Raw genomic sequence first — 22817 nt, 5'->3', positions numbered from 1 at the left:
TTTCAAGGAAGAGGTCCAAAAGTAGCTTATAGAAATCATGAATACGCCCTTACTTTTATCATAAGCATACCGTATGTACCCTGCATTTTGAGGAGTCTTGTTTTAATCTAGGAAGGCGCCAAATTTCAAAAAGTGTTTCGGCTAGGAGCAACAAACACAGCACCCCACACAAGGAGAACGCAACCCGTCAAAAGTCGTGCATTTTTAATTGGTTAGACGTAAAGTAAAAATTGATTTTATTTAAATTAAATTTTAAATATACTAATTTATTTTAAAAAAATATTTAAATTGTCGTAATTAATTATATTTAAATTTCAGTTATAACTTGTATTCTTCCCAGAAACAAATGTAAACAACCAAAATAAAAAGAGCCACCTGCCGAGATCGGTGAAAATTGTTAAAAAACCAGTTATATATAGAGATTTTTTATATCTCTATAAACGCAGCGATTCCCCGGATCTGTGTTTAAAATGACCAACTGGGTCAAACATGAAAGTCAAAATAGTTAACCACATTACTTAGAGAAAGTTAACATATCTTCGCCTGGCAGCACTGAGAGAAAAAGCAGCTTTAAAAATGGCCGCCGAATTCTACTCGGGTACGTCGTAAGGTTTTTAAATAATTCTTTTGTTTTTCGTGTGAGCTTTCGCAAATTGTGTTTATTTGCTGAATGTTTAAAAAGTCCAAGAGCTCATTCCGTATGAATTGGAATTTATCTCCATTTCAACCCAGTATGTCTAGTATGTATTTTTAGGCGTATATTTTGTTCTGTCATTGCTTGTCATTTGCAAAGGCTACCATTTTAGTTGTGATAAAATATTTACGTTATCTGCGCTTTAATCCTTTTGTATTTAACGAAAGACCTATTTTAGAAAGGTCAACAGATTAAATTGTGCAACAAACAATAAATTAAGAAAATATTTTTAAAGCATACATGACGTATGAAACTGGTGTTGTTGACTATGTGGAGTTTCCACAAACTGAAGAACCATTATGGTTACTAGGTAGAAAATATAGCACTCTCTATGGTAAGTAATAGCTAATTTTTCCGAAAATAACAGTGCATGAAATTAAATTAAATTTATTCCTCTAGAATTAGAAGACCTAAGGGAACATATAAAATCTATGTTATGGTTCACGTATAGGAAACATTTCCCAGCCATTGGTTAAAAAATTGTTTATAAATTTTTTTTATAATTATCTGACTGCTAATATTTTATCTAAATTAATTAAGGCGGCACAGGACCGACTTCGGATCAAGGTTGGGGGTGTATGCTCAGATGTGGCCAAATGGTTTTAGCCCAAGCTCTATTAATAAAACATCTTGAAAAAGGTATATAAACAATTTATATTCTTATGAAAATATATTTAAATACAAATAGTAATGCGCGGTAATTAAAAAGATAAAAACCACTTTATTTATATAATAAATCTTTTAATTAAAAAGAATTAAAATTGATAACTAGAATAGAGCGTGAAACTAGTGGTCAATTTTAATTGTTTTTAATTAAAAGATCTTAAATAAAGTGGATTTTATCTTTTTAATTATATTAAAATATTTGTAAAAAAAACCTTAAGATTGGAGGTGGAAGCCGGAACATTTAGAAGAAGAATACCTTCAAATATTAAGAATGTTTCAAGACAAGAAAACAAGTCCTTATTCCATCCATCAGATAGCGTTAATGGGTAATTCTGAAGGCAAATCTGTTAGTCAATGGTTTGGACCAAACACGATAGCCCAAGTTATGAAGTATAAACAAAAAAAATATAGTAACTGATAATTTTAATTAACCTCTTTATTATTTTAGAAAATTGGTAGCCTACAATGAATGGAGTGGAAGTATCGTTCACGTTGCAATGGATAACACAGTAATCATCGATGACATCAGTGAGATATAAGACCAATCTTTGTTAGAATCAAACCTAAACCGAATATGGTTTGTAATTTAGAGAAATTGTGCAGTAAAAATCAGGATAGGTCTAATATGGACATTCATAATCGTAGAGGGGAAGAGACTGATAGTTGGCAATCCTTGCTACTATTTATTCCCTTACGACTCGGATTGACTGATATAAATCCAGTATATATTAGAGGCCTAAAGGTGTGTTTTTCTTACTTACTTCAAAGAAATGTCACTTAATTTTTTTATTTTCCAGACTTGTTTTGCATTGAAGCAATCTTTAGGAATTATTGGGGGAAGACCAAATCACGCTCTGTATTTTGTCGGAGTTGTTGGTACTAATTTTAAATTTTGACATTTCATAAAAATAATAAGTAATAATAATACCAGTACAGCAACACACGCCTGTTTGTTGGTTTTTTTTTTCAAAACTTTAGACGCCACTGAACATTTTTGTGTCAAAATTATTTGGCTGAAATGAAAGTTTACAGAGATATTATTTATTTTAAATTATCGTTTTCTACATTTGAAATTTGTGGTACAGTAGGATATGCTAAATTTAAATTGGTACCATTTCACTAGGTACTATTCCATTTGGCCCACCGGGTATAGTTAGAATATTAGTTAAAATAAATAACATTTATTTCGTATTTTTTTCTTTTCCACCCATCATATACCCTACTTTACCTAGGATTGTTTCATCCAATATTACTTATTTTAACCGACAACAATTTTGGGGCCTAATTTTTTCAAAAATTAAAGCTATAAATCATTAATTTCAAACAATATCTCTGTGAATTTTCATTTCCACCAAATACTTTTAACGCAGAAATGTTCAGTAGCGCCTAAAGTTTTGAAAAAATAAATAAAAATGGATGCGCGTAGCCGTACTGGTATTTTGCCAAATAATAGTATTCAAAATATAAATAATTTTTGTTTTGTAGGGAATGAAGTTATATTCCTAGATCCTCACACAACTCAGTGCTCGGTTGATTTAGATAAGGATGAAATTGAAGATGGTTCATACCATTGTCCAGCATCTCAACGAATGGACATTGCTCAACTTGACCCTTCAATAGCGTTGGTTAGACTATATTTTGGGGAGGAGGTTAAATGGTGGAACTTAAATTAAAATTTAAAATACATTTTCCAGTGTTTCTATTTCAAAACTGAAGTGGAATTTGATAATTGGTGTGGTCAAGTCCAAAGTGTAAGTTAATTAGTAATCTCAAGAGAAAATATTTTCTCCTGGTAATCCGGATTATTAATTTATGGTAATGTATGTAGCAATTAATATTACACGAGAGGCAGCCATTATTTGAACTATGCAAAGAAAGACCACCCCATTGGCCCTCCTATGAACCTGAAGTGAAAAGTGGTGGACCTTCCTTTGGTAATTATAATAGCATTTGTTGAGTAATAATAACAAGAGTCCCAACAGGACATTAGAATACCTATTCTTCTTCAGTGCCCATAAATTGGTGGGGGGTCTTGGTTCCTAAAGCCGCCTATTTTCAATAAATATGGGAAAAAGCACCCTCAGCTTGAAATACTTTTATACTTCTGTTCAAGGGCAGTTTACAAAATTGTAGGCATGTGCGAGTACTCGATCAAAAATTGTTGGAGTCTCAAATTGAGGCTTAGGCTTAACTTTCAAGTACTTGAAACTATTATTCTTACCAAAGTACTACTTGCGAGCTTTTAAAAATGGCCCAAAAAGCTACTAAAAAAATTCCCTTTGGGTCCTGCCTTTTATTCTGATTGGTCACTGATTTCTAATGTAGAAAACGAAACCAAAACCACGGCAGTGTCAAAACCATAAGTTACATAATGTAGGGTACCCTAGCTGTTTATTGTCAGTGTTTTGGCGGTTCATCAGTCCACTATTTTCTTGTTGTAATCCCTTGTATGGCCAGTTATTAATTTCGAGCAGTAAATATTCTTTATTTTTGAAAAAAATTTTACTTGATAAACTTAATTATTCAGTGCCTTTTTAAGCTAAATCTATTATCAAGTACTCAACCCCCCCCCCCCCTTTTTATAGAGCTAGGCCTAATTATTCAATTATTAGAGTATTCATAAACACTTTTTAAGCTAAGCCTAAAAGCTCAGCTCGATACTCGAAAAGTGAAATTTTTCATACTCGACACCCAAAAATCAAGGCTCGCACATGCCTACAAAATTGTCTTACAACTCTTACTGTTAGTACATTAAGTCAGTTTTTCAGATCCTATAATTAAAAACTAGGTTTTAGTGACAATATAGTTAAAATGAAGACCTCATCTTATGTGATAATTTTTGTTCTTAATTTTTATAGTGATGTTTTTTTCCCCTAATTGTACATTAGATTTTGGTTGGAGCCCTGTAATAAAATATTTGCATTTAGATTTTACAATGGTGGAAAGAAAATTTGACACCTCAGATGATGAGTTCGAATTACTATGACCTTACGAAATTGGGCCAAAAGACTTTGAAATTATGAAATGCTTCAGTTAGCTTGATGATAATGCCGTATACATAAAAAACAAAGTGCAATTTCAATATTGTCCAGTTCCAATTTATGAAAATATTTTATATAAAGAAAAAATCGGTACAGTTTGAAATTGTCACTTGAGTTTCGTGTCTTAGTAATTTAATTTAGGGTTTTTATACAATCCATTGAAATTGACTTGTATAAATCGGTGTTTAAAGAAAACAAATTTGTCACTTTTAAATATCTAATTTTTTGGCTGAATATTTTGTATAAGCTGAAAGAACTTTAATTCTGCTAAAGTTAAAATTTAAAATGTGTAAATAAAAACCTTTCATTTTAAAATTAACTAAAAAAGTGATTTTTTAATCGTTACTTTGTTTTAACAGATAATAACAATGGGTATCAGTTAATCCTACAAATCAATGTTAAGTTTCTTAATTTGAGATAGTAATAATGTAAAGAACTCAATTCTTAAAATTTTAACATTTCCTCTTTCGAATTTATCTTGATAGGAACAAACAAAACTGACTAGCCTTTAAACTCACAATTTGTCAGTCGCGATAAGTACATGATACATTTGGGGGGGTTCTCTCTTTTAATTAGTAACACCAGATCTTGATCAGATCCACAACCACGCGTATAATAAATTATTTAAATGCTTCAAAAATTAAAAATTGCAACACTAGTTAAAAAATATCTTGGGCCCAACTGTGGCGGAAGAAAATTAGGTTTATTCTTAACTTTGTATAATTCCAGAAGTTTATAATATATACCATGCGAGAGAAGTATCCATCTAGGCCTTTATAATGATTAATGTAACTCCACAGGCTCAATGCGGCAAGAATTTCTAACCGAACCACAAATTTATCAATGTAAAATATAAAAATTACACTGCGTAGGGATATGTACTTATTTATATACCATATTTTCTTGATGTAAATTTTTAGAAACTCGCTATATGATGTATTACTATTTTTTGGTCAAAAAAATTAATCGCAGTTTACAATGGTACATGATTCAAGAGAATAACATTAGCAGTATGCGGAGATGGATACTTTTCTTGCGTTAGATATATTATATACTTCTGCTTTCATTTATTCTTCTAAATATATTCATTTGTGATTACAAAACAGGTGCAAAGGTATTTAAATAAACTCTGCTATATTATTTACTTTGTGGGGTTTTGGGTAAAAAATCATTCTTCACTCTTGGGGAAGGGAACTTGTACTTTAGAGAAATTAAGGTTGTTTTGCTCAAAATTAACGACCATAACCGTTATATTATCAACAGATCCTTTTCGGTACGCCTCCATGGCTATACTTTGAGCTCCACAATAACGTTCTTTAAAATGTTCGCGTATATAAGTTACAGCCTCTTCGTTACTAAATTCATCCCACAGCCCATCGGTTGCTAAGATCATAAACTGAGGCCTCAAATCAGTCAAATTGAAAGTCAGTATATCAGGCTCAGCAATGATGAGATTTCTGTCCTTTAACGGAAAATCACCCAATGCTCTCGACGTTGCGAGTATACCAGCCACCCTCCAAACTCCGTGGAAAGTAATGAAGCCACCTGCTTCTTTTATACGCTTACGTTCCTTAATCTATCAAGGTTTTGGAGTAAAACAGAAAAAAAAATTAATTTTATGTAGTTTTAGTTTGTGATAAAATTAATTTGATAGTAATAATAGTACCATAAGTCTATAAATTATATCATAAGTATGTCTCCTTGGGGAAGATTTCATAGAATGACGTCATCAGAATGATGTCAAATGATACGTGAAACCATAAGTCTATAATATTATTCTATAAGTTTGTCACTTTGGGGAATATTTTACTGAGAGCTAGTAACTGAGTAACGTCATCACAAGAAGAAAATCTCCCCCTAGCGAGGCGCTATCAAAGGCTACGTGTGATGCGTTAGCAAGCGGACGCAAAATGGCGACGAAGCCCGTAATGCAGTCAGTCTTGTGAATAGCTCTCAGTAAAACTTTTGCATGTGAAGAATAGGAAGTGTCACACTTATGTTACAATATTATACACTTATGGTGAAACGCGATAGGGAGCCGACGCAAAAATTGGGACAAAGCCTATTAAAGTGTCGTTAGGAAGTATCATCCTTATGGATAAATATTATGGTCTTATGATATTATTATTGTTGAAAAATTGCCTAATACCATAAGTAAATAATTTAATGAATCTAAGTTGCAAAATGACGTCAAAACCAATAGAGCAATTAATTAAAACGTTATCTTGACAAAGCAAAAACATTTACCTGTTGTGGTTTGTGATCAAAGCTAAGGGGAATGGCGTTTCCTTTACTGTCACAGATGACACCCCTAGAATCACCCACATTCGCTACTATCAATTGGTTTTCGTAAACAATAGCCACCAACGCTGTGGTACCTGTCATTGGATATTTAAAATTAAAACAATGTAACTGACACTATAATTAAGAATAGTAAATTCCTTGAAGAGAAGGGGTTATAGTAAAAAATTGGGGCAATTGGAGAGGCTCCAAATTAAAGTTATAGAAGGAAGACGCCAACAATCTGGCATAGATAGATTATAGATTTTTTCCTACAAATCTTTTAAAAAAAAGAAAATCTATCAAGGAAATTGGAGTTTTTTTTTAAGGTCAAATAACCTATGTATTAGAATGGCAATATTTCACCTGCTAAATCGTTCACTTGTTTGGCAAGAGTCATAAACCTCTTGTCTACCGCTAAAATTTCGTCGGTGAGATGTTTCGCAAAAAGACCAATTTTTTCCGACAACGGATTTGGCAATTGACTCGTTTTTTCTGACTTTGTTTTCTCCTCTTTCTTTGATGGATTCTTCGCGTGATCTTTAGGGGATTTTGAGACTGATTGTTCCGAGTTCTTCGCAGTTGATGACGACGACGTCGGTGTGGTAGAAGCTGATGAATGAGTGGAATTATTCTCAGATCTACTCTCACGCAATTTCTTCAGAAGAGTTTTAAATAAGCTCTTTTCCACGTATTCCGCGGCCGACTGTTAAAAAAAAAACAATAAAGTTGAGCATAATAATTTAAAAAATTATATTTTACATAAAAAAAATACTGACTATTACGACTATTATAATTTAAAATCGTTAACTTTCTATCAAAAATATTATGTTATATTTAAAAAACTACTGACTATTACGACTATTATAATTTAAAATCGTTAACTTTCTATCAACAATATTATGTTATATTTAAAAAACTACTGACTATTACGACTATTATAATTTAAAATCGTTAACTTTCTATCAAAAATATTATGTTATATTTAAAAAAATACTGACTATTACGACTATTATAATTTAAAATCGTTAACTTTCTATCAAAAATATTATGTTATATTTAAAAAAATATTGACTATTACGACTATTATAATAGCTCTTCCTATGAATTAATATATACGCATACATGTATAAAAAGTGTTATTTTTTGGAGCGCGCGCTTCCTAATAGAGTAGTACCACTCTGTAGCTTTGGCCATGCCCGCCATTGTGGAGGCGAATTTTTTATGAATAGGAAAAAGTATGGGTGACGTCGTGTGACGTAGCACTTCCATTACTCAGAGGGTCTCGTGAGTTTTCGCGCGAGCTCAACAAAAACAAAAATATGAGCGCGCTCTCTAACTTTAACTGCACAATGAATCTAACGTAATCACGTGACCTCTCGTATTTTATATAAAGAGCTATTTAAAATCGTTAACTTTCTATCAAAAAGATTATGTTATATTTAAAAAACTGCCTATTACAATTAAAAATGGTTAACTTTCAATAAAAAATATTATATATTTATAAAGTACTGACTATTATAATTAAAAATGGTTAACTTTCAATCAAAAATATTATATTATGTTTAAAAATATTGACTATTATAATTAAAAATGGTTAACTTTCTATCAAAAATATATTGTTTAAAAAAATACTGACTATTATAATTAGAAATGGTTGACTTTCTATCAAAAATATTATATATTATGTTTAAAAAATACTGAGTATTATAATTAAAAATGGTTAACTTCCTATAAAAAATATTTTATTATGTTTAAAATATACTGATTATTATTTTAATTAAAAATTGTTAATTTCCTATCAAAAATTTATTAAATGCTTCTAAATGCCAATAGATGGCAAATTTAAAATAAGTTTATGGATCCGTATCCACAATAATGTCCCTAACGTCGTAACAATTATTTCTATTTAAATAATGTTTTCGACAGAATTTAGTTTAAGTACCAATATATCGGATAAGATAGGGTGGAATTAAAACTCGGCTAGTCATCGAAGAATGAATATGATTTCAAGCAGGTCATATTGCTGAGTTAGATTTTATTGGCTGGGCTCATGATTGCTATCTGAGACAATATTCGTTATCGAAATGAATCCTTCTTAAACGAAGGTTCTAAAGGGGCGTGATGAGTCGTGGGTCACTCCTGATTCAGTGACAATTGCGGCGCCAAACATTATTGTTACGACTTTGCAATTCAAATCTCTGATCCCTTATTGCAAAATAACTCTAAAATTATAAAAAGTAGCTGTTCTGGTTGGAGAATAATAATAAAACAGGTATAGAGGATATTAGATGTCGTCAATTATAATACACCGAAACAATATATAGGCGTGTTGTACTTTAAATCTCCTGTGAACGCTATCCTCCCATTATACACGTACTGTCATAACGGAATAACGCGCGAGTAAGAACCTTTAAAAAGCCTGCTCGAATAGGTACAGTCATTTTTAACACGGCGAAATGAAAATGGCGTAAAATAGGTCAAGGTTAATTCAACAAATATCACATTAGAAATATAAAAAACACTTCTAAATTTAAAATAGTTTTCAAATTGAAAAAATTGTAACGCAAAAAAAAACAGTCGCACTACACCGAAATTGCTCATTACTTTCTTTCAATTTTATCTCCAAGCTGATAAAAAAGATTAAATAAATTGTTGTCAGTTAACTAAACGTAAAATGGAAAGACGATAGCTAGACAGAATAGTTTCAGTGGTGTTATATCATGATATTAAAAAATTACACCTTAAGGGTTCCTGTATATTTCCAGACTATGGTAATTAGTAACCGATAATTAGGAGGGAATTAAGCCAGAAACGTACGATTCTTCAAGGTTGTTTATTTCTCTAACGGAGTAATTCTTAAGATAAATTTCATGCGGAATGTGAAGGCACATTATAATCATCGCTTTATCAAGCATTACTAGTCCCCTCCAAGGTTGTTTAACAAGCTAAAAGCGACGCTCTGGAGCTGGATAAACACAACGCGTTTTTCTACCGTTGGCCTACAAATATTACTCGTTATAATCTAAGACTTGGTTTGTCAAAACTATTGACGTTTTTATATTAAACCAGTCTCGATGGAAGAATAATATTGTAAGAACATAACTTCCAATTGGCATAAATTAATCGATATTGATGATTTTAACGTGTGATATGAACGCTTTGCCATGGTTACGTTTAAATAAGGTTATTTGAATAATATAATTTATTTCTACCTCTCCCCCGTGTCCATCGAATATTCCGTACAGGGCGATTCCAGTGTCATCATCTACTAAAACGCTAAATCGGTCTTCCATACGAGGCCGTCTTCCCTGGATGGCATACACTTTTGCGTCTTTTTAAAAAAAAAGAGTAAAAATGAAATTTTATTGGATTTCCAAAGAATAATAATAATAATAAATTAATTAATGGAGATTAAGAAAGAAATTGTGATCGCGTTGCGATATATCAACGGGAGAAGGGTCAAGTAAGCTGGGTGTATATTTAAAGAAGCCGTTTACCTTTGCGCTCCAATTCCCACGTTTTCCCTTTAGAATCGCCGCCGCCACCGATACCAAGAAAAAGATTGGAGCCGGGTCCTCCGGATGGGAAAGTGTCCCCGAACCTCAATTTCTTTCCGGCCGCTGGGATAATTCGGCTGATGAGGTTTGAGTACCATAATTCGTAGGATTGCCGGAAAATCAGTATAGCTAAAACGGCCAGGCCTACCGCCACCGTTTCCGGTTTCAGCAAGTAGAAACGCAAGTAGCGGGCGAAATGACTTAGCATGGCGTTATTCCTAGATACGGTCAGAAAACGGGAAAAGAGACGTAAATGAGATATCAAAGTTTGATAGTAGACTTCGTCCTCTAATTCGTCGTCCATCTTTTCCCGTCCGTCAACCTACAGTCCTGCGATCGGAGCGACGAAGCCGCGGCGCGACGCGAAGAAAGCCAGCCAAGGCTTAACGGGAAATACTTTTAAAACAGCCTTGGGGAAAAACGCGTCTTCCGCGATCGATGGAGGCCACACTTTCGACTTTCTCTCTCTCGGTCTCGGTTTGCCTCTTCGCGAGTGGCGCGCCCTCTAGGCCGACTAGCCTCCTACGTTGAGTAGAGTTAAACTCGAAAAATTAAATATACGACCACCAAGACAGTGCCGTAGCTAAGCGGGGGGGATGTTGCCCCTTTCAAATATACGCTCGTATGAACACCATGATTGTACGAAAAAACATAATATACCCTATGTTAGGCCTGAAGCGCCACTTCAAATTAAGGCGCAAAAAGACAGTCACATGTTTTTGACGCGTTTTTCTAAATCTACATAACAGAAAAGGCGTGTATTCGAACCTTGCCCAATAATAAACGCGCCGAACCGCCGACACTTCGACCAGATAAACGTTATATCATCTGGCAGATTATAAAGAAATGATGACACGGTTCTCCTGTTCCAAACCGGTATTGTAATAGGAAAGGGTAATCCAAATAAAAGAAGGCAGAGAACGATTCGGTTCGCCGCTTAGCATTCGGTTATTTATTGCGCTGGTTGTTAACCCCATTTCATTCATTCAATGGCATACCAGAAATGACTGCACACGCCAGTCTCCGCAGAAGAAGGAATTTTTTCGGTGCTTGGTACAACGCCGTATCTGCTTAACGTAATTTATTATTATTGTAATACACTTAAATTTTATCAGTATCCTTATATTAAAAGAACTTGTTATCGTTATTTATTATGAGGTTGGTTTTTTGGAAACATAAGCATAACGGTATAAACTACAGGTGTTAGTAAACCGAGTATTTTATAAGGTAAATTGACACAGGTTAAAATTATTTAAATACAAGTGTTTAATGCGTTACCCTACGTCGAATAGATTCTGAAATTTTACGTAGTCTGCCCCCCCCCCCTTGAGGTATTTCCGGCTACGCCACTGCCCTACAATCTGGCTATTTTTTCTCTAAACTTCAACAGCAAAATTCTCATTCTGGGCAAAAAGCTGGAAATCAACTTTTCCTGTATGTACTTCCTTGTACGGGAGAGGAGGTTCAACGATTTTAACCTCCTACGCCTAGTTTTTCAAATGGGCTTTCGATCTCCGACTAAAAATTTCGATAAAACAATGATGGCTATGAAAAGAAGACTTTATCGAGTGTTATAGCCTCTAACAGAGCTGCAGCCAGGAGAGGGAACATCCCCCCGAAACGTATGGTTGTATGAATAATTGTTTGTGTTTTACTTTCAAATGAAACCAAAATCCTGGCAACGCCACTGGTATTTTAGATAAGGCTTAGAGAAGATACTTCATTATTAAAACAGAGGTCTCTCTTCCACGGTCACTTCAAACGCTTATAAACTAAGCCGATTTTGGTTTGTTACTAAGAATGTATTTATTTATATTTATGTAGAACTATCCTGAAAGGATTCACCGGCACCATGGTCTAGTTTCCTCCCTGGCACCTAGTAGCAATAAACACAAGGAGAACGCAGCTAGCCTTTAAACACGCCAACGAAGGGTTGTGTACGAATTTCATTGGACGAGCGTCACGAGCCTTTACGATGAACTTTTTATGGGCGGGGGGAAAGACAATTTCCGAATTTTCCCCTTCCGACGGCAGCAGGCGCTAAAGCGTTTAGCCAATGAAAAACGTACACAAGAAAATCCACGACCGGTTGCGTTCTCCTTGTCGGAGCGTTGGAAGACGTGGCTTAGGGAACCAATGAGATAACGACCCGATATGATTGTCTTTAAGGGGTGTTCCGGCAGGTACAATCACTCGGGTACAATTGTACTTTGCGGATTTGGTGGTAGAAAAATATGTTTCAAAATATTTTACACGTATTTAGTACGTTTTAGATTGATCAATATTAAATAACTTTATGGTTTTAGCATGTTTTTATCAGTAAATTCTACATTTGTATATCTGACAGAAAAGAACCGTAAAATGTCGATTTTTAGTGTGATGTATGAAGGGAAACGCGAATATTAAGGTTTGGGTTCGTGTGATAGGTAAAAAAGGACTTTGTAAACAAATCGAGGTAACCAGCGTAAAAATGTAAACTTAAAGTGTTGGTTGCACGAAATTTTAGCTATGGCTAATTAATGATTCATTAGAAAGAGCAAACATTTTATAGCAAGTACAGAAAATTTCATCAAAATCGGTTAAGTGGTCTTTGAATTATTATAAAAAGAAGTCGAAATGGTGGAAATCGAGTTTTTCGGCGAATTTCCAGACTTTCTCGGCACCCATGACGTCAGAAAATGCGAAGCGTATCATTGGCTAATTGTCTGTAATACATTTCTTTACATCTGGGATTAAAAGCAGGTAGATTTAACACCCAGGAAAAAGTCCTACGCAGTAGTAATTGAAATAGGCATACACAAGCCTACGTAGTAGAAAAACGATATGAAACCGAAGGCTCCTTGTAAATTTTTTTGTTAAACGTCGGGTCGCGCGCGCCGCTTAGCGCGCGCTTAAAAAAATATTTTTTATTTCGATAATAAGCCTAATCAAAGATAATTTAAACTCGTACCCTAGATTCGAATACTGAGTGCTTTCCCATTGACGGTTTTGTTACGAAGCGGTTACCCTTTTCCGGCACGTGACCTCAGAAAAATCGGGCTCCATCGGTTGCGGCACAGCCAACTTCAATCACGCGCTGCTATATAGCGCGGCATCGCGTGATCGAAGTTTGCCGTGGTTGCGGTAAGGCGCAAACCATGGAGCGAATTTTTTCTGAGTTCCGACGGGAAGTGGGTAAACGCTATCGGCAACGCGCGATAGAGTGATTTCGAATCTAGGGTACGAGTTTAAATTATCTTTGGCCTAATATTATGATTAAAAACCTCTGGTTTGAAAACTTCTACAAGTAAACAGAATCCCTCCACTTCAGTTCCTTCTATTTTAGGAATAAAACTACAGCTTTGATTTGAGAAATTCGCCGAAAATTTCAGGATTTTGAGGAGCGAAAAAGGTCAGTTTCGGACTCAAAGTTAATACACTTAAGCCCCATTTTCATGCTCGCTGGTAGCGGGCAAAAATCGACAAAATCCGCTTCAGCTATACACTTTTTCACTTTCCGCTTCGATCTGTTTCAAACAGATATTTTAGCTTTATTTTCACGCTTGCGAGTGGCGGATGCGAATTTTGACGATTTTTATCCGCTACCAGCGAGCATGAAAATGAGGCTTTAGGCTTGGAAATTTGTTTCGACAATGACATTTTTGGAAAGAGAACGTCCTGGGCTCCAAAACAAGCCCGCATTCATTAGTTTTTATTACTATCGATATTTCGTGCAACCAACACTTTAAACAGTATTTAAAGTCCCTGCTGCTTGGTTTAGCGCTTATTGCAGCCTACTTCCAGGGGCTAGAAGGCCACACTTTGAAGTTCTCTGGCGCTCTTTTAACCATCGTAGGAAAATGGGAAAAAACAGGCATACTTCTAAATTCTCAACTCACCCTCTACAACTCAACTCCTTAAGATTTTTGCATAACCTTTTGAAACACCCTGTATGAAGGTCTTGCAATATCTTAAGTAGTTCATATTTAATAGGCTAAAAATAAGGAAACGGAATTGGAAACCGAAAAGTGCCGTGTTAACTCATGGCAGGGCTCCTAGGCTTTGAGCCGCTTTGGGCCCCTTGACATCACCTCCCCCTTCTGACGCTCGGGCCCTCGCGCGGCCCACGCTCTTGGTGGGCCCCTAGGCTCCAGCCTAGTCAGCCTTATGGATAATGCGGAACTGATTACCTTTTAGGATATAGTAAATATTTTTACATCTGTCACTTTTCCCAAAATTAGTTACTAAAACTTACTATTTATCACTTTTTTCGAATTTTTAGATTTCCTTAGCGTTGAACGTTAGAAAATTGTCTTACAACCCTTTTTTACAAATAATAAAACCAAATCAAACTCCGTTCGCTTTTAATTGTTTTTTTAATTTTCGAAAAGCCCGCCGTTTACTTTAATAATTTGCTCATTTTGGCGCTGCTGTAGTTGAGAGGGGAGGGGGTGTAATAAAAAGTACTTCTGCTCATTTGATTTCGCGATTATTCCGTATAAACACTTGTAAGGCATAATAGTAATAGCAAAAGTGTGACAATCCCTGTACTTTCGTACGCTAAAGGTTTAATGAATGCTAGACTCGAGATCGACCACATAAAAGACTATTTATTGTCGCTTTTCTGGAGGGGGGCAAAATAACGAGAATGAATATTGGTGTATATAGCAATGAGCCTTCACACCAAGCGCACCAGATTCAAAATAAAACAAATGGAAAAATTAACAAACACTAAAAGCGAACAATGCAATAAAATGAACACACAAAACAGAAAATTAAAATACGCGACAAATCGAATAACAAAACCAAAAAAGAAACAAGATAATAATAGTCCGCAGAAAGTTATCAAGTCCGAACAGCGTTGCGAAGTATAGCGCAAGTGGCGGAAATAACGTCTGAAAATCCGGCGTGGACCGCTTTCAACACACCCGTCAGAGAGACGGGAAGAGTCCTCTTATGGAGACTACTAATGAGACCTCGCCGTGCTGCAACTTGGGATGGACAGGCGAAGAGAATGTGCTCCGCGGTATCTACCGCCCCGCACTTAGAGCAAGAATCCGAGCTACTCAAATTAAAGCGGAAGAGAGTTGCTTTCGTGGGAAGGCGTCCGCAGCCGAGGCGCGCCAAAAGAGTGTCATCCCGCCTGGGAAGCTGCCGCCGCATAATCTCGCGAGAGCCCGGATTAGGCTTCGCTTCCCTGAGCGCGTAGGAGGTGGCGCGGGTCTGCCAGGAGTCCCACCAAGCACTGGTAACCACTTTACTACACGCGGATTTCGATTCAGAGAGCGTAGCCGGGAGGAAAAAGTCCACCTTGGAGGGACGCGGAAGACTGGTGACATCCGCGAGACCGTCCGCCGTTTCATTGCCCACTACGCCGACGTGAGCAGGACACCACAAAAGAGTCACTGAGTAGGAGTACCCGTCGCGTAAGTCATGAATAGCGGTGATTACCGGATCATTTGAACGCGAATGTAACATCGTAAGCGCGCTTTTGGAGTCGGAGCAGAGGACTATTGAACTTTCAAGATGAGCGGAAGCGTATGAAAGTGCCAATTGAATGGCCAACAGCTCTATCCTGTTTATGGGATGGCCGGGATCCACTAGAGACCGAGCACCGACCCCGAGAGAAGGAATGGCGAAGGCGGCAGCCCCGACTCCCGAGTCCGGGGCGAGAGACCCGTCAGTGTAAATAACCGTCGCGTCTTTGGCGTAGATGTCGAGCGTCGCGAGGAACAACTGTCGTAGCGCGTCCGAGCAGAGGTCACCTTTGCGAGTAGTTAGCCAACGGGAGATGACCGTCACCTTGGGAGGTTCCCAGGGAGGAGTGGACGTGGGCGGAAGATGACCCCTGGAGGAATGAAAGAGCCAGGAGAGATTGTGTACCCTAAACTTGTTCCACGCCCGGAGCAGAAAAGGAAGCCGATCCGGGGCGAAGCGATGCTCAATGACCTCCAGTGGAGCCAGGTTGTCCCGAAGAAGAGCGAGATAAAACGTCGGGGTATCCGCTGCGCCACATGGAGCAAGTGTATGGAGGTCCAAAAGAGTGCGACGAAAACTCAACGGTGGAATTGCGGCCTCAGCTTCCATTAGGACAATGAGTGTAGACCGTGGCACACCAAGGATGACCCGTAGAGCAGCGTTTTGGACTTTGTCCAAAGAGGCGAGCAGAGGAGCGGCTGCGGACGCATAGAGGGGGCTGGAATAATCCAGCCTGGAGCGAATGAGGTGGGTGTACAAAAGCCTTAGCACGCCTCTACTGGCACCCCAAGCGGTCGCTGAGACAGTACGCAGAAGATTGAGGCGCTTGAGAGAAGAGGAGGCTAGAGCCTCGACGTGAGGCTTCCATGTGAGTCGGTCGTCGAAAATACCACCGAGGTACCTATACGAGTGGACTTTGGTTAAGGGAGTGCCATCGAGACTGAGAGTGAGATCGCCTGGGATGGTAGTCTCCTTTGAGAAAAGCATAAACTGGCACTTGAGTCGCTGAAAGTTGAGCCCCCAGAGTGCACCGTACTCCGCGATGTGATCAAGCGATTGCTGCATGGAGCCGTATAAGGAGCGAAGGGCTTGGCCACAGACCCAGGCCGCAATATCGTCGGCGTGTTCCCCTTGGGAAACATGTCTCTGGCATAGTTGAGGAATCCCGTCCAACATTACAGTGAAGAGGATGGGGCTGATCGAGCTGCCCTGAGGAACGCCTCTCGTGACGAGGTAAGTGGCTGAGAGCGCACCATTGACCCTGACCTGATAGGTCCTATCCTTGAGGAAGTCTTCCACTCAACGAAGAAGATTACCGGTAAGGCCCCGGTGTTGGAGTTTGTAGAGCAGCGCCTGGTGGTGAACACTGCCAAAAGCATCCTTCAGATCTAAGAAGACCGCGAGGCAGTGATTGTTCGTAGCGAGAGCGCCTTGGGCTGCCATAGCAAGGCGGATCGCATTGTCGGTCGCTCGACGCCCACGTCGAAAACCCGATTGCTCTGCAGGCAGAACAGCGTTCTGGTCTAGGAACCAGACCAGTCTTCCTAAAACCAGCTTCTCGTAAATTTTGCCGAGATTAGGAAGCAGAGAGATAGCGCGGTAGGACGCGGCATCGAGAGAGGGCTTCCCAGGTTTCAGAATGGGGTGCAAGACAGCATGTTTCCAACGAGAAGGCATGATGCCCTCCGCCCAAAGGCTGTTATAGAGCGCTAGGAGTGCCGTTCGAAAAGCCGGAGTCGAGTTCTTTATAATGAGGTTGGAGACGTTGTCCTTCCCAGGGGAGGTGTTGCGAAGGCCGGAGAGGACCTCGTATAACTCCGCTTCCGAGAAAGGGACATTGTATCTCGCCGGGGGCTGCTCCAAAAGTGGTTCAGGCTGGTATTTTTGTTCCGGGCCGAGCCTTTCTGGATCTTTTTTTGTCTACGGTATTATATCGTAGGTAGATGGCGATAGCGTCTCCGCAGAACGACGAAAAATCAAAAAGTACACTAACTTTGACCAGTGCTACTTAGTTCCTCCGTTCCTCACTACGAGGCGTTATTTGTTGGTTTTACCTTCCTTCCATCCCCAAGGCATACTTTCCCTTCTCCCCCCCCCCAACTTGTATTTCGCTCGTAACATTCATTCGAAATAGGTCCGATTGACACACTTTTGGTGAATATGTCACTTTTGGTAATAGCAAGAATGTATTTATTCATATTCAGGGAGAATTAATATGTCGAGATTACTTTTAGCGTTTTTCCAATACCACCCGTTGGGGCCCCCGGTATGCTCCTCCGCTTTAATAAAATCAAATAATACTGCAATCTCATTGGTTCTTAAAAATTACGTTTTTCGACGCGATTAACGCTGCTGCGAGGACGCAAAAAATAAGACCACCTCCTTCCCCCCCCCCCCCCCTTAGCGTGACGGGGTTAGGACCTCAACGTGTCCGTCCACTCCGTTGATAGTCTCGACATATTCATTCTCCCTGAGTATAGTGATAGTTTCTATTTTGGTTGTGTAACTAGTCAATTTTACCATTTTTGGTAGATTTTCAGTCACTTTTCGATCACTTTTTTTAAATTTTTAGTCACTAAACTCACTAAATTCTACTGTGTAAGTGAGTATCATTCCTGAATGGGCGAAATGTCGGAGCGGAATCGGAAGGGTTAATAAAATGCACAAAATTTCGGAGCGGAATATGAGGCTTATTTAACTTGGCGTTTCAGAAACGGATAGAAATATCATTATTCGTAAATTTGACTTTATAATTAATGATACTTACATTTGTATATAATTTTTGAATCGTTTATAAGTTTATTTAAGAAAAAAAACGTTATGATGACTTTTTAATTTGTCTGTAGCAGACGCTAGATCATAGGTGCTACCTCGGAGACCTAAACTCGTTTCGGTCGCGAATAATTGGCTTAGAACGAGGGGCAGGTCACTTCCATTTTTGGTGCGTCTTAATCATAGTAAAATGATTAAATCAGGGTAATCATGATTAGAAAATCTAACCAAGATTAGAAAATCTAATCAAGATTAGAAAATCTAATCAAGATTAGAAAATCTAATCAAGATTAGAAAATCTAATCAAGATTAGAAAATCTAATCAAGATTAGAAAATCTAACCAAGATTAGAAAATCTAATCAAGATTAGAAAATCTAATCAAGATTAGAAAATCTAATCAAGATTATAAAATCTAATCAAGATTAGAAAATCTAATCAAGATTAGAAAATCTAATCAAGATTAGAAAATCTAATCAAGATTAGAAAATCTAATCAAGATTAGAAAATCTAATCAAGATTAGAAAATCTAATCAAGATTAGAAAATCTAATCAAGATTATAAAATCTAATCAAGATTAGAAAATCTAATCAAGATTAGAAAATCTAATCAAGATTAGAAAATCTAACCAAGATTAGAAAATCTAATCAAGATTAGAAAATCTAACCAAGATTAGAAAATCTAATCAAGATTAGAAAATCTAATCAAGATTAGAAAATCTAATCAAGATTAGAAAATCTAATCAAGATTAGAAAATCTAACCAAGATTAGAAAATCTAATCAAGATTAGAAAATCTAACCAAGATTAGAAAATCTAATCAAGATTAGAAAATCTAACCAAGATTAGAAAATCTAATCAAGATTAGAAAATCTAATCAAGATTAGAAAATCTAATCAAGATTAGAAAATCTAATCAAGATTAGAAAATCTAATCAAGATTAGAAAATCTAATCAAGATTAGAAAATCTAATCAAGATTAGAAAATCTAATCAAGATTAGAAAATCTAATCAAGATTAGAAAATCTATAAAAATCCAAATTTTATGAAATATTATAGTTCATAAATTTTTACACGAGTTTACCCCATTTTATTTATTTTAATCTATTATTGTCTAATTGGATCTCATTTAATGCAAAATGTTTTAAATTTTTATAAATTATCAGATTCCCATGTTATTTTCCATAGGAAAAATTCCATTTTGTGTTGTCAAAAACATTTTTGGTTGCCTATGGAGACATTTCCCTTTGGGGTTTTTCAAGTTACATGAAGGTCTACCAAACACCCGAGTTTAAACAAAATTGGTGTGTTACACCTCGCGTAGTCTCCTTGTTAGTATGAGAGATATAGTGGTTTGATAACATCGGTTCATTAATGTATTTACTAAAATTTTATTTGAATTGGAACAGTTTCAAAGATTATTTTTTGTTATTTATTAAATCCTTTATTCAGTGGCGTAGGAACGTTTGATAAGTTGGGGGGTGGCAAAGCAGTTTAAGCCAGGCACTCTGGGAGGGTATGAAAAAAACAATTCCAACCCAAATGCAAACCAGATTGGCTTTTTTATGCATTTTCAAAATTTAAGGATGAATTTAAATTGGTAATTTAGACGCTTCAATAAAACATCGTCAACGCAATCGCCAAGAAGTAATAGTTCCCAAGAGTTAGGACCTGCAAGTTACTGTTTATTATCATTCTTGTTGAAATAATTGTAACTTTTCACCTGTACAAGTGTTTAATTTTAACCAGTTAGCTTTTTTGACGTATAAAGGCTAAGAAAAAACACGACGTTCTGTTTACAGCTGAAATTTTTCCATTAATTAATCAAACACTATATAAACAGCTAGGAGCAACAAACACAAGGAGAACGCAGCTAGCCTTTAAACACGCTAACGCAATGTTGTGTACAAATTTCATTGGACGAGCCTTTACGCTGAACGTCTTACGGGCGGGGGGAGGACAATTTCGGAATTTTCCCCTTCCGACGGCAGCAGGCGCTAAAGCGTCTAACCAATGAAAAACGTACACAAGAAAATCCACGACTTTTGACGGGTTGCGTTCTCCTTGTGTGGGGTGTTGTGTTTGTTGCTCCTAGATAAACAGTAACTTCCAGGTCTTTTGGCCCCTGCCTTTATTGAAATACATTGTGTGATTTCAATCAATGAATCCAAGTTTATACATATACGATTTCGTGCTGCTACTGATTAAAAATATTCCATTATAATAGTCCAAATTTATCCTGGGAGTGATTTAAAAATGTGACAGCGTGGATATTGCGTGTTGGAGTCACGAAAAGCGGCAATCGATTGGATTATGATTTCCGCGGGGGAACCATTTTCTAATAATTCTATTTCGAGGGCTACATATTAGAATCGGATATACCCTCCCTTCTCTTAGTGAACAGATTATCCGGTATGTATCGGTATTTGCATTGGTCAAAAAAGGCTTAGACTTTCCGATTGCATACTTATATAATTTCCTGGACATAGTAAAACTGTAACGATAAATTTTATCGAAGGTACTCTATTCGCGACCAAAAACTATCGCTACGCCCCCTTTGGTTTGCCATGAAACCTAGATAGGTATAGCGGCTAAAGCAGACGCTATTAGTTTTTCCTCGTCGTTATTCGTAAATTTCACTTTATAAATAATTATTATTGCATTTTAATATAATTTTTGCCTCGTTTGCTTATACTTTGATAAGTTGATTAAAGAAAAAACGTTCTTATGACTTTTAGGTTGTACTGGAACAAAGGGTGTACACCTTTTACGCGAAATTAAACTATTCGCTTGTTCTGGTGGACGCGAGGGGCAGGTCACTTCCATTTTGGGTGCGTCTTAATCATAGTAAAATGATTCAATCAGGGTAATCGTGATTAAATCATTAAAAAATCTAATTAATATTAGAAAATCTAATCACGATTTAATCACTCTAATCACGATTTAATCACTCTAATCACGATTTAAACGATATTTAATTACTCTTATCATGATATAATCTTTTTAATCATGATTTAAACGTTTTAATTCGATTTAATCATTTTAATCACGATTTAATCAATAAAATCGGTCGAATCGAGATTTTATCGAGCGCGGTTAATACGAAATAATAATTCTAATCACATATTAAATTATTCTAATCAGCTCGTTCTCACGCACAAATAAAATGATTCCAATCACCAATATAATCATTCTGATTATCTTTCTAATTTCTAATCGCGAATTAATCATAATAATCACGATTTAATCGTTACAATCAGGATTTAATAATTTAAATCAGATTTAATCATTTAATCATGATTAAATCAGATTTAAACATTCCATTAATTGATTAAACATGATTTTATCAACATAATCGTGATTAAATTGAATTTAATCAAAATAATCACGATTAAATCGGATTTAATCTTTCGAGGGGTGCGTCGTTAATCAAGGAAGTGACCTGCCCCTCGGGTGGACGGAAGGAAAAATGGAATTCCCCCATAAAAAAAACTAATCAGTCCGGTATATCATTGGTTGCTTAAAACTGACGTCTTCTGATATTTATTTATTTAGCAAGAGTTTGTTAAAGTGTTAAGCCATCAATGCGGCTTTTCTACAGGCTTATCTGGTATACATGGAATGTTAAACAGAATACTTAGATGCAAAACAAAAAAACATATTATGAAATTACATATTATTCTACAGTCTTTACATTACACTATATACATGTTATGGTACAGGGTTGCTACAAGTCAGGGAAAAGTCAGGGAATTTTAAAATGTGGCCTAAAAAGTCAGGGAATTGGATTTTCTCTTGACACCTTTTGAAGGTTATTTTACTCCAGATCTTAGACAAATTCTTTGATTATCATTTATTTCCTTAAAAGTTTGGCTAATTTTTTCAACATTGCAGTATTCAGTTGGGGGGGGGGAACTTGTCCGCTTGTGAAGCCTGGAATGTCGGCTTATGTTACTTTAAACCACGTACGAGAGTCAAACTGTAAAACACTCTTTATTGTATCAATAACATCAAAAGGGACATGCAAGATCCGGTAGTCCCTATGCAAGTTCCGGGATCATTATTTGGCCCATGGTCCGGGTATAGAGTAGCTACCCGAGAACTTGCTATATTACACGAACCAGAATGACGCCGATTCTACCCCTTGTATCTCAAAACATTTCAGTCGTATCAAAACGAGTGATGTATCGTTTGCAAGGTTACAGGCACGCGACAAACATATACTAATTCCATCGCAGTCCGCTCTTCTACTGAGTTCTGCAGTCAAAACTACTGAACCGATTTCAATGAAACTTGGTAACCATTTGAAAATTAGGCTCCCATTGTGGCCTTCCAAAGGAGAAGTTTCAATC

General features: G+C 36.7%; 3 protein-coding genes across 5 annotated transcripts; 1 reads left to right on the top strand and 2 right to left on the bottom strand.

The window, feature by feature from the left end:
• The first annotated feature begins 495 nt into the window (after window positions 1-495).
• On the top strand, window positions 496-4691 carry Atg4a (Autophagy-related 4a). 3 transcript variants are annotated; one of them, XM_090169018.1, is made up of 12 exons: window positions 496-598; window positions 930-1028; window positions 1094-1165; window positions 1235-1333; window positions 1579-1750; window positions 1809-1888; window positions 1951-2102; window positions 2158-2236; window positions 2846-2985; window positions 3055-3111; window positions 3189-3294; window positions 4288-4690. In XM_090169018.1, exons 1-12 carry the CDS (start codon window positions 577-579, stop codon window positions 4344-4346), a joined length of 1137 nt encoding a protein of 378 aa, XP_090025144.1. In that variant the 5' UTR covers window positions 496-576; the 3' UTR covers window positions 4347-4690. The 3 variants fall into 3 exon arrangements, with proteins under 3 accessions (XP_090025144.1, XP_090025143.1, XP_090025142.1); XM_090169017.1 differs by having other exon boundaries at window positions 596-731; window positions 4288-4691; XM_090169016.1 differs by lacking the exon at window positions 496-598 and adding an exon at window positions 606-740 and having other exon boundaries at window positions 4288-4691.
• A 12-nt stretch (window positions 4692-4703) lies between these two features.
• Window positions 4704-10743, bottom strand: LOC149954261 (protein phosphatase 1L). The gene is made up of 5 exons (XM_090169015.1): window positions 10182-10743; window positions 9897-10015; window positions 7048-7387; window positions 6649-6779; window positions 4704-5977 (listed from the first exon to the last, which is right to left on the bottom strand). The coding sequence occupies exons 1-5, from the start codon at window positions 10543-10545 to the stop codon at window positions 5570-5572; spliced, it is 1362 nt and encodes a 453-aa protein (XP_090025141.1). The 5' UTR covers window positions 10546-10743; the 3' UTR covers window positions 4704-5569.
• Window positions 10744-15065: 4322 nt separating this feature from the next.
• LOC149954260 (uncharacterized) lies at window positions 15066-17375 on the bottom strand. Its single transcript, XM_090169867.1, has 2 exons — window positions 17015-17375; window positions 15066-16939 (listed from the first exon to the last, which is right to left on the bottom strand). Exons 1-2 carry the CDS (start codon window positions 17373-17375, stop codon window positions 15066-15068), a joined length of 2235 nt encoding a protein of 744 aa, XP_090025993.1.
• Between the last annotated feature and the right edge of the window lie 5442 nt (window positions 17376-22817).

This window comes from Leiobunum rupestre, chromosome 3, assembly GCF_980474605.1.
Source record: "Leiobunum rupestre chromosome 3, qqLeiRupe1.1.hap1, whole genome shotgun sequence".
In the NCBI taxonomy this organism is placed as follows: Eukaryota; Metazoa; Arthropoda; class Arachnida; order Opiliones; family Sclerosomatidae; genus Leiobunum; species Leiobunum rupestre.
Note: the sequence above shows the minus strand (reverse complement) of the source record. Positions and strands in the feature narration are given on the sequence as shown.